Source organism: Pseudopipra pipra, chromosome 1 (genome assembly GCF_036250125.1).
Source record: "Pseudopipra pipra isolate bDixPip1 chromosome 1, bDixPip1.hap1, whole genome shotgun sequence".
Taxonomy (NCBI): Eukaryota; Metazoa; Chordata; class Aves; order Passeriformes; family Pipridae; genus Pseudopipra; species Pseudopipra pipra.
This window is the reverse complement of record NC_087549.1, coordinates 116977406-116990258: the sequence shown is the minus strand read 5'-3', so window position 1 is coordinate 116990258 and position 12853 is coordinate 116977406. Positions and strand designations below refer to the sequence as shown.

General features: G+C 37.2%; 1 protein-coding gene across 4 annotated transcripts in view; it reads left to right on the top strand.

Annotated features, from left to right (window-relative positions):
• Positions 1 to 12644, top strand: part of UBE2E2 (ubiquitin conjugating enzyme E2 E2) — a 205894-nt gene extending 193250 nt beyond the window's left edge. For all 4 annotated transcript variants that reach the window (XM_064673120.1, XM_064673110.1, XM_064673130.1 and 1 more), the window contains one exon: positions 11874 to 12644. In XM_064673120.1, the coding sequence (XP_064529190.1) occupies positions 11874 to 11971 (98 nt within the window). In that variant the 3' untranslated portion in view covers positions 11972 to 12644. The remainder of the gene's footprint in view (positions 1 to 11873) is intronic.
• The last annotated feature ends 209 nt before the right edge of the window (positions 12645 to 12853 follow it).

The following is a 12853-nucleotide window of genomic DNA, read 5'->3' as shown; positions in this document are numbered from 1 at the left end:
ATCTGAAGTATTTAAATAAAGCTCTTAGTTATTTCTCATATATAAAATACAGACTTCCAGTTTAATTTGAATGAGTTCCAAGATGCCAACTAAACTGTCTCTTACTTTCAAAATACCCTGTAATAATTTACAGTCTTTAAATGTGTTTTCTTGGTTTCATGCAGGTTTTGTGTAGCCAATGCAGACATGTCCTTAATTACATCGGAATCTTTTTTTTTTTTGTATGAAGTAGATACAACACTTCCAGGATTAACCAATTCTACTGGATATCTTTTTCTCACTAATAAAACTGTATATATTTAAGGGAAAAATAAATAAAAATAGAAAATAAATTATTTTAGACATCACATGAATTTTCTAATGTCATAATAATTTAATCTAATATTCGTTATTCCCAGTTAGTACAAATAGCTCAAATCTCAGGTGGAATTAACTGGCATCAGTCCTGCTGAGCTTTTGTACTCCAGATTTCTCATTTAGACTTTGTTCCATTTTACTAAGTGGGGGTTTTGTTTTGTGTGATTGCTGTTTTTCTTTTTCCCTGTGTACCTTTTTTAATGTGAAGGCAAGGACAGACTTTCAGTTTTCTTGCCATACGTTGCTGACTGCCTACAAACCACCTTCAGGACCCTGATTAGCACAACTATTTTTAAGACTGATTCTTCCTGTTCTTAAAATAGAATTATTCCTGTTTCACTGTAGAAATCACACTGTTCCACATTATTCAAGCTTGTAAAAAGAAGTCTGCTGCATTTGGCTAGCAGATTCCCCATAAGAACATAGAGTCGGTCCTGAAAAGCAATATTTAGAATCCTGGATATAAGTATGCTAGCTGTTAAATCATTTAGTCTCTCATCTTCTTGAGTAAAATTTCAGAAATTAGTATTCCTGAGTCATTCAGATTCTACCTTCAGAGATGATTTACACTGCTGCAAGACAAGTCTCTCTTATTTTGCATGGCTAATTTTCTACATTATTCAGCAGGGGAGGAGGAAATGGTTGTTTGTTTTTTACAGTTTTGCAGATTTATCAAAGGCAACAAATATAACAAATTATATGCAGCATGTGTTTCAGAGTCCCTATTTTCACAGCAAATTAAGTTCAGGTGCATTAGATGGAGTTGCAGACAGCTACTTAAATACCAAAATATATGGTGTAATTGTCCCAAATTTAAGGATGGGCTGTACTGTAAGATTTCACATTCATATGGGATACAGAAATAGAGCTCTGATTAGTAAATTGTTTGTAGAATTTTCCATCCGTATAAGGCTTAGTAAAAGGCTCTTCTATGGAACGGAGCATTTCCAACTTCAAGATGAATTAGATTTAGGCAAATTCTCAAGAGCTGGAATCCTTGTTGCTTGGGTCTTAAGATATTGATTAGAATTTACTATAAGACACAGTATTATACTTGCAGAAGGAATGCCTTCATGACCTTCCATGTCTTTTCCATCTCTACCTTGTATAGCTTTTTTCTACAGCTTGGTCTTAGGGCTTTTTATGCCAGTGCATGGAATCATTTTGCAAAGTGATTATCATTTAGTCAGGCATGGCAATGGAGTCAATGTGACCCCTCAGGCAGGAAAGATAGGATTTCCAAGTAAAGTTATTTTACCTGTTACTAAATATGAAATTATTGCTGTAAAATATCACAAATTCAATCTTTTTTCAGCATTGTCATGTAACTCCATTTGCAACTAATCCAGGAGCAAAACCTGCCTACATGATGAATAATAGTTATTTTGTTTAACCTGTTTTTCCTTCTAGTCCTATTAGAACCTGTTCATAATTAAATGTAATTATATTCACATTCTGAAGTTAATTTGGAAGTGGATAGTCTGGTTGGTTACTAAAATGGGATTATTTTTTCACTCACCTGCTGATTCCTCAGTCATTGCCAGAGCTCGCACCACCCTGCTCCTTTCATGCAGTGTCCCATGTCACCTCTGTGATCAGCCTCCAGAAGTGTCACCATAAGTGATGGCACTCTGGTTTTCATAAATTTTTTAGCCAGTGTGTGTTGGTACAAGCACCTTCCTTGGATGCCTCTTTTGGTAGGGCAGTATTGCTGCAAATCTGCAGTGCTTGACAGATCAGACCTCACCACTCTGAACTGTCAGAAACCTGTCAAGTGTACACATTAGCAGTGAGACTGACTCCAGAAGTCCCTGTCTCATACTCTGCAGAGATGGCACTTATTCCCAGCATTTATAGTGCAGTAACATTTTGGGATGCCTTCTCTAGAACAGTATGGACCACAGATGTGGCAGCATTGAGGCCACGACGTTGGATCACATAAACAGGCTCAAATGACCCATGCTGCAGTCCAGAAAAATCAAGAAGCCATCACCATCAAAGACAGCATTTGGGCCATACCAACAAAAATTCTGAATAAATTAGTTTCCATGCATTTTTCTTCCACTGCCTCTGGATGAAGATATAAACTTAGATGTGTCTGAGCCACATACAGGCTGTGACTTCCTTCCGCATGTTCCCCGGGAGAAAGGGTGGATAGGGAATGGAGAGGCCTGACTATTTTTTGTGTCGTTACTGGGTAACAGTAAGAGGTGTGTTCATGCAAGGCACATTTAAGTTCCTATTCCTGTTCCAAGGGATGTTCAATTTGCCAAGGGATTTCAGGCCCTAGGCGATGAAAGAGTCCTATTTAGTAGACCTTTAGTAGGGACAAAATTCTTCACTAACCCACTCCTTTGTAAATAAAGGCCTCTTGTATTCTTTTGACATTTTGTATGGGATTCTTAATAGCAGTTTTGGATTTAAATGTGACAAATTAATAATGAGATTTTATAGGACAAGAAGAAGAAAATCAGATTAAACCAAAATAAGCAGCATTCATAACATATGTAGGCTTCCAAGGATTAATTGCAATAAAGGTATAAAGGGATAGATAAAAAAGCAAGATTCAGATGACTTCTGCATCTGACCTAAAATGATCTGGATGTGTTTAAGTTGATGATTTTTTGTTCACATTCAAACACTTCTAAGAGTGAAGATGGCTTTACAACTCATTTTCCTCTCAGTGTCTAAATGCCATCAAAGACCATACCATGCAGTAACACCTCCTCCCCTCCTTATCCTCTGGGAATCCACACGGTAAATGAATCCTATTGGACCTCCTGGTTTTCTTGCAGAGTAATCTACCTTTGGTGCTTGTGGCTATGGGATGCCTAACATTGCACAAAGCATGGTCACAGAGAATAGCTTTACACATAGTTGCTTTGTGATTAAACTGTTCATTCAGGATGTGTAAAACCCATAGGTCAATCCTTTGCCTGAAGTAGGTGATTAGTGGGAAGTAATAAGAGACAAACCCAGAAGAAAACTGGTTCTTTTATCTTTAGATGAAAGAAATGCTAAACACACTAGCATTCCTATAGAGTATCTATCCCTCCTTTAATGAATCTTCAGACACAAAAAAAAAAAATCACATCCAGTGCTTTTCTGAAAAAAGACTTATGACCCTATGGATAAATGCCAGTTACATTATGAGTCTTAGCATTTTGAGATCTGGGGGCTGTGGTTTCCTTATTATCTACTCACGGCCAGCTTCCACAAGGTAAACGCATATTGCTGTAACTTCTGCAAATTTTATCAAACCACATGCCATGTAATGTCTTTCAAATCAAGTTCTATAGTTACTAACACCTTTTTATAATTTTTTTTCCAATAGCAATGACTGTTTCTCAATTGAGTTCATTATTATGAACAGATACATTGCTAATGTATCTTTGCTTTTAATATTGAGACTCATCCAAGCATCAAAGTGAAGTGTGCTATTTCAGAACTTTAATTGTTCCAGCATGCTGGTACTTCTAATAGATGCATGTTCTTCCTTAATTAAAGACAACTCTTCAAGATCAGTACACTGTGCTTCACTGATCCACGATTGCCTCTACTAACTCTCAGTCAGACACTGAAGTTTATAGAAATCTGACTAAAAATTGGAAAAAGAATCTTTCTCTTTAAACAAGAATGATTTCCCTTGGCAAGATACAGAGATGAATCACTGCCAACACTTTCCTTTAAGAGCTGCGTTAATAAAATTGGGCCAGATAATACTCCTTATTTCTGAAACATCTTTTTCTTAGGCAGTCTCATATTTCACACAGATCTGTGGTAGGTAGCCTGACAGCAATCAGGCAAGTTGAGAGAGAGGAATGAATTTCTCCTTCCATGCTTACAAAATGGATATTTTAGTAAATGGATGTTTTCTAAACTGGATTTGCAGAGCTCTTTTATTTTTGAAGATATGCAGCATTTTTTCTCCAGACAACAGTTTGGACATCATAATCAAGTCATGCATGCCTTAATATTTGTGTAACTGCAATCATTGTACAAACTTAATAGCAGTCAGATGTGTTTGTGACAATTCTACAGAGCTCAGAATTTAGAGTCTAGTCATGGATAGTTGTCTTTTTGTGCTACACATCTATACAGCCACATTTACGAAAGTATACAGATACCTTGCAATTTTTACAATATTTATTCTCAGAATAGCCTGGGTGATTGAAAAGCATTAGTCCAGCTTTACACATGGGAAAACTAAAGCACCACTGTAAGACCACTTAACATACTTTCTATATTCATTAGAATTTTTCTATTGAATGTTAAGATGTGACCAACCAAATCTGCAAAACTAGTTCATGAAATAAGAAGCAGACTTCATTATATGCCATATTGTATGATTTCTGTTGAAAAGTTGATATTAGCTTCACTGACTCTTTTCCTAGTAGACATTAGACCTTTCCAGAATTTGCTCCTTTCCTCTCTAATAATTATTTTTCTTTACTGAAACAATTCATTTTATTTGTTCTCTTTTTTATTACAGTGTTTATTGATCACTTTATCATTCTTCTGTATCGCTTTCAAAGAGCCTCGCAGATTGTTAAATACTTTCTATATGGATAGTCGGAACTGTGATTTTGTAAAAGTCAGAAATAAATTGTAGTTCAGCTTGTAGGCTGTGTAAAGCAATTCAGAGCCCTGCTACTGCCCTTTGTTCTGCCTTGAATCACTCTGTTGTTCCCATCCGTACGCGTGTGTTGATCAGACTCCCAACCGCGAGGATAGTTTTATTGCCGCACAAACAGGGATTAGTGCTGCGCTGCACTCATTTTCACTTGTGCCCTGATTTCCAGCACTCTTTTCAAAGGTGAAAGGTCAGTGGAGTAATTCAGTGTGCTACTCCACCTGTCTTTGCCTTCAAAGAATTACTTAGTCTGTGCATTATTATTAATGATAGCAAAAGAGAGCAACACTGCTGCTCTAAGATCACTGAAGGACACTATGATGCATTTCACATATCTCATTTTCCACGTCAAGACAGACAGGATCCTTGACATGGTCTTCTAGGAGTTCATTAAGTTTAAAACAGGTGATATGTGGTTAACTATGAAAACTTCCCAAGGCAAAGTGACATTATAAATAAAATTACTTGCAAACAATTAATCTTCTCTTAATCCCTTCCTCTCAGAGTATTAAATTGTTCTGTGACGTATTTGGTATAGCATGTCTCACACTGCCTTTGCAGTTTTTACTGACTGGTCTTTTTATAACACTAGCCTGGATACCACTGAAAACAACATAAAAAGTATAATTAGATATTAAATATTTTTTAATTAATTTTAAGGGTGGTTTTGATGTGAAGCAAGTGGTCAGTGTTTGCTGTTAAGAAAATTGGTGTCTCAATGAATTATTAGTTTCTTCTCTTGCCCCAATCTTTTTTTTTTTTTTTTTTCAATTTGCCTTTTGGGACCTATTTCTTAAAAGTTGGTACAGTATTAAAACTGACAAAAATTGGATTCAGAAATCGTGGCTTTCACAGCAAGCCAATATGGGAACATCCTGCGCTGCTATTTGCACTGAAATGACCAAACAAAATGTAGTTACTGAAAATATGAACTTTTATTTTGGGAAGGTTTGTTTTTGGGGTAACCAATCCTGGCTGTGCTGCTTTATAAAGATGACTCCAAGGCTGCTATCCTGTAGATGACATACACCTCAAGCACTCCACATTTTTTTAATTGAAAAAGAAATACAGCATAATATTTGGAAAGAGAGGCTGTTATAAAGAATGAAAATGTAGTATTCCATAGTATTACGTATTCCTAAAGCTCTTCTAAATTTAACATTTAATTTTTGGTGACTGATTTTTCAGTACAGGTAGTTCCCTAGAGCCTGGCAATGAGTTGCCTCTCACAGCAATGAGGATGGAGTCATTTATAGTTCAGAAGGAATAAGACCTTTTAAATTACATCTAACCTTTGGAAATCCTTCCACTTTAATTCTGCTCTTCAGCTGGAGGCCAACTCTTTTAAATTCCCCCTGATACAGAGCTGAATCTTAACCTGGACCAAAAAAAACAAAAAACATTGTAAATATTTGGCTAAAGAAACTGTGAGATTTTTGTAGGGCTGTGGGGTTTTTTTTAGTTTTTAAGGTGTTCCAGAAATCTTTCTGAGAACCCACTTGTAGTAGCGCAATAACTGGCTCCATCAGCTGTTCTCTATTAAGACTGCAAAATACTTCACTAGAAATATGATTCTACTTTATAAATGCTCATAAAAATGTATATAAAATGCATACAAACACCCATAATGTATGTTTTAAGTCTAAATGTGTGTCTCTTTAACCATGTTGGCATTACCAATTGGAATTTCATTGCATATTGTGTGGCTGACGGAGAAGGCACATTGAAATCGAGCTGTTAAACACACCATCTCCATTTTTTATTTCACTAGAGTATGTTTGCTGTATTTTTAAAAGAGCATTGAAAAGCCCAGGAGATGAATTCTGCTCTGAAATTGCTATTTGCTGACATAGAAATAGCTATAAAAATACAAGCTGAGAAAAATACAGTATAGCAATATATTTTCATTTATTTGGGGGAAAAGTAGTTTTAAAGAAGAATTATAGTCTGTCTTCTGAATGATAAAGCAGTTTAACTAGCATTAAACACAGCTGAAATTTTGTAATGACCAAACCTCGGCTCATCCAAATCCCCGATAGCATTAACTTACTAGAATTGGGCTGTAAATTTGATTAGCCTTACAGCAGACATGAGACACAAATGTTCTTCCTTATACAGTCATACTAAGTGGCTGCAAAAGAAAATGACAAGGTGGCATAGAGCAGCACATCCAACCTTTTCAAGCTAGGGACAAGCTCCAGCTCACCCAGCTTTCAAATCCACATAAATACAGGGCAATTTCATGAATTGTGATATAACATGAGGATTACATATGGTGAGGTGAGGAGGGATTTAGCAGCTGCAGTCTTCCTATAAATCATCCAGAAGCTTTTCTTCATAGTTTTGATTGACATTTTCCATGTAAACTACATCGCTGAACCATAGCTTCTGTCTTTGCCTGTATAATATGGTGCTTTTTTTATATATTTCCATTACTCATCCACTGTCCTCTAACATGAAATTTCATGCTGTAACTCCTGCTGTGTTAATATTTTACATTGAACCAATCAGAGTATGGGATAAAAATTCTTCTTTACACAAGTTAAAGCTTATAGAGGCATTCTAGGGCAGATTTTCAGAAGTTAGAGTCTGGGACTAGGAGGAACAGTAAATTACAAAACTTTAAACGTCCAAAGAGTTGCAGCAACTTCTCTGGTGGGCTGAGAGTGTGTGCCACAGCACGATTTCCTACGGTGGCTACACAGCCACTGCCACCCACAAACCTGCTCCCAGGTTCCAGTGCTGCCAAGTGCCATACACAGTCGCTCTGCCTCATCCTGGCTTCCACAGCCACCGGCACCCTGAGGGCCGGGAAGCCCATACCTGCCCACACGGCAGGGAAGGAGTTGTGCACAGGGGGTGCCATCCCGGCTCGCAAGCCAGCCACCATGCATCTGGTGCATTCCTCCTGCCAGGCCAGCAGTTGCATAGTTTTGCTGTTATTGTTGTTAATTTACTTTGGGTTTATTTTAATTTCTTTCACTAGGTTGTTCTGATAACACATTTCTGGCATAGCTTTATATTCCTATCACCTGGTTTTGTTGTCAGTTGGACACAGTCCCATTTGGAGTCAAATTGTAAAATGAACCCTGATTCAATGATGGATCATGCTACTTATTAAAAAAAAAAAAAGATAAAACTCAAGCAGTTTGTTAGTTACAGAAACGAATTTCTAACATCAAGAATAAAACCACAGATATATACAAATGGAAAATAAGAAATAGTTTTTGGTAAAGAGAAATGGAAACATGGGAAAAATGCCCATATGAATTTTGAGATCCAGTATTCCTTTTTATGTCTTAATTAGATAGTTTATGCAGTGGTTGTTTTATAAATACATATTTGACCTTACTAATGGAGATTTCACAATACCCCTCAAACAGTGCAGCCCAGCTGAGAACCACATGATGCTCAGCCATGTGCTACACAGTTTAGGAGGTAAATGATAACTGCTGTTTTTTCCTTGATATTTTGTAAGATTTCTTCCTCATACTTGGTATTTTGTAGGACTTGGACACTATAACCAAGGCTCGTGCATGTTGAGAATTAAATCTTTTAATTGTTTTAATTAAGGTGCTTCAATTTATCTTGTAATCTTCATTTCATGGCCCATCCCAGTGAACTGTGTAACAACAGTAACGCATGACTCCTGAAGGGTTGAGAGATCTGTGTCCTTAGGACTGCCAGCTGGCTGAAACTGCCCACACAGGTGCAGGAAGAATCCGTGGCATTTCTGGAGCTCACATACTGTCCTTAAATGCTGTGGCACAGATGCAGCATGCTGCATGGAATTGGCCAGTGTGCCACCGTTTGGGTGGCTCTGATCTGAAGTTTAAATTTCCCTCCTCACCATCTGTCCTGACTTCCCAAACAAAGCAGTTGTGCCTCCTGATGGCTTTATGCCTTCATGGGAACTGCTAAAATAAGCCAGCTCTTCAAACACCTCTTGAAGAGTCCTTTTAAAATCCTCGTAAGTAACTACATGTAATGACAACACACCTTCGGACTGTCTGATAGAGATATGAAATAGCAGGGCCTCAGGGTCAGTAACTATTTTTCTATTCCCTCAGTCTGTGGTCTCAAACAAGCAAGTGGCTTTGCCAAATTATAGGTTTGTTCTTTTATTCAATATTGTACCTAAAAAACTTTTAACCAAATTAAAAAAAAAATGTCTTTACTGTTATTACTGAGAGGAGTACCTTTTAGTAGCATTCACTTGTCAGCTGGCTGTGAGTGCAGATGTTCCCACTCATGCTACAGCAAGCAAGTGGTTTGCTTCCACAGACCTGCTTCATACAGGCAGACAACAATGGAAGGAGACACTTGCTTGGGGGAACTACCCAAGATGACAGTTGATTCTCAGGTCACTCTGGGAATTTACACACCTACAATAAAAGCTTTCTAGACCTCAGACATCTTGCAGGCCATCACCTCCACTCTTTCCCCAACTGCCAAACAAAATACTGCAAAGACAAAGACTTGAACATATGGATAAACAAACAGCCCAGTTCTCTACATTACTGGGCTTCAACAGATTTCCACACCTTATCAAGAACTCCTCTCACTGATTCCCTCACTCTAAAAGAGAGGAGACAGCTTCCCATGCTGTGAGGAAGTGAGAGGAAGAGCCTGTACCTTCCAAAGCCTTCTAAATATGTATGTTGTTGAAATATTTCCTCCCAAAAGGAGATATACATGAAAACCCACACTAGGAAACAATTATAATTATCATCAAGGACTGGGGATGATGATGTGATCCTCAGTACCCTTGGAGTGTATCAAAGAAATTGATTTACACCTCTCAATGTGAAAGACCTTCTTTCGCAGAAACATTCATCCTGTACATAAAAAACCTTCAGATTTGAACAGGGTAAATCTTTACCACAGCACATCACTTTTCATGCAAGGCTTTGTAAAGATCTTAGACGCAGCACTTTAAATGTGCACTAAACCTCAAGAAGGACTTGCCACATTCCCAGATTATAATGTCCTGCAGCCCATCACGGCCAGATGCCTCAGAGGCCGAACAGCACCTTTCCCAACAGTATGAAAACCAGGACATTCGTCAAATTTTACTTCAAGGATTCCTTTCAAGTTCATCTCTTAGGCTCCATTTCTCCAGGGGTCTCCGAAAGCGTTTCTTTACACAGTGGCGTTGCATCCAAGGAAGGTGTGGGAATTCGCAGCAGTGCTGTCAGGCTGATCCCCAAACTAGTGTTACACTATGACAACATTTCCCTGTGACTACTCCCTAAATTTTTTGTGAAGAAAATTTTGCCCTTTCCTATGGCCCAAGTTCCCTATTTACCCTACAGTGCTTCTGAAACCTTGTTCCAGCCATGGATAACTTTTCACTACTTAAATGCCCATATACTATTAGCCTCCTATTTGCACAGAACAAAATCCTTCTGGTAATCCCCTACGTAGTTTTTCCACCTTGGCCGAGGAGTTAAATGTGATATACTTTCTAGTCTACAGCTTTTAAAATGGATCTTAGATCAGATATGCTTCTTGGACACTTATGAATGTAAAAATAGTCAAGTTCAGGCCTCGGTGACCTTCCCTGGTTATATTAAAATATTAAAGGTAAGCACATGCAGTAAGTGTTCACAGGACTGAGACTACGGGGACATAGTACACTGCAGTCACAGTGATAACTTGCCTTACTAATTTAGAAAGTGTAAACTTGACATTCAAATCACATGCTCTTCCTGAAAGTGCAGGGTATGCATGCAAACCAAAAGATTTTTTATTAGATATTATTTACTAATATTTGATGATGTTGGCAGTATGCCAATCAATTGATTTTTGGCTAAACCAACATATTTCTCCTATCATAAACTCCTATCATTAACAACCAAACAAAAAAAAGCCCAGATTTACTCTGCTTTACAGAAGCAGAGTAACATCTGACGTCTTGTCCGAGGAGTTTCAGTGGTTAATAGTACAAGCACCCCACTCAGATTACAACTGTACCAGGGAAGCTAAGAGTCATATTGATCAATGGCACCATCTTCAGTCAACTACAAAGCTAATTATTACCTAGCTTTCAGAAGAAGTCATATTCCTCTGTCCTAAGTCAGGAAAAAGTGTGGTATCAGTGCCTCTGGACTTACATGGTACAATCTCAGAAAATTTACTGTTGCAGCAAAAATATTAAGTGTATGGGTTTCCCTCAAAAAAGGGAAAATCTCTATACATTTTGTCTGCTTTAAATTGAGAAAAGTATCTGAAAGAGAAAAATGTTGATTAAATGCAATCACTTATGGGAATGTCTTGACTCGGTTTGTTTTTCTTAGGGGACTGATTGGTTTTGATTAATTATTTGTGAAGTATTTGGAGATTCAGACCATATCATGCAGCATTCTGGCCATATGAATGCTCAGAAAGATCCCTTAAATTAAATAACAATTCCAAAGTTTGGAATTAACTTCTGTCACTTTGAAAATAGTACTTATGCCTTAATTTCTTATATTTCTTTATGCTTTAAAACTAGAAGCATTAAAAAAAAATTGAACCTGATAATAGAATTAGAGCCCATCCTCTTCTTAGGTGAGAATATATATACTTGTGGGAATCTAATACCATAAATAAATTACATCATCTGAAAGTGAATTTTAGCTCAAATGAAATTATCAGAACTTTTCTTTGTGAAGTATAATTTTAGAATATTGTTTCAGTTATATGTTTAACAGAAATGTATAGCTAATTGCAAGCCACCTTCTCCCCATCTTCCTTCCACGCTTTCAAAATTAGGCTAGCATATGTAGGCACCTTGTTCTTACAGTTTAACCTAAGAGAACTGAATGAATGTGGATCTAAAAATAGCTTTTTCATCCTTTCAAGGCTGATGCGTATTTCACACTTTGTGTTTCCTTTTCAGCTGACCCCCTGGTTGGAAGCATTGCCACTCAGTACATGACTAACAGAGCAGAGCACGACAGAATGGCCAGACAGTGGACCAAGCGATACGCCACATAGGAACCTACTCTAGGATTTGCTGGACCTGTGCAAGCACATTCACTAAGTGCATCAATAGCCCTTCCCTTCGTTCTTATTTTTTATTAAATTTTGAACCATTTTGTGACAAAAGGTTGTCCTTACTTTCTTTTTTTGTTTTATTTTTATTTGTTCTGGGGTTTTTTGTTCTGTTAACTTGAAAGTTGTTTCCCTCAAATGTAGACAGGGAATTTTGGTTATCAGTGCAAAGAATGTTGGATCTGTAATAGTATAGAGCTTTATCACAAAGCTTTGTATTAATGTGTGGGATTGTTTTTTTTTTCTTTCATGTGGTTTTGGGGAAAAAAAAATTCAGAATTATATCTCATTTCTACTTAAATGTAGTGTTTAGGGTTATTTTTTTGTACTGAAGTCTTTAATGGTGGGTGCATGCTACTGGGAACAAGTTTTGTATAAAAGCTTAAAATCAAGAATCACTGTGCATTACTAAGACTGTGTTTATCACTAGCCTTCTGTTTCCCACACAAAAGGCTATTGCGTTGAACAAATTAATATGTATTTTGATTTACTTAAAAAACAACAAAAAAAAAGTGCTTGTAAATTTCTTAGGGACCTGCCACTTTTGACTGTGGATCAGTTGATGTACACTTGTATTATTAAAGCACTCAATAAAACACTGTGGCTGATAAATGCACTTCTTGCAAGACAGTGCTTTTGCATTTGTGCAGTATAGGCTGTGCAGTCCTCACATAATACAACTGCAGGTTAAACAACTATTTTTAGACCTGAACTATTCACTTCTCCTCAACAATGCATTTCTTAACTCAGAATTCTTCATTGTGTATATCTGTCACATACAAACATTTTCCAAATGTTAAGGTCTTTCTTTCACGTGCCTATGCT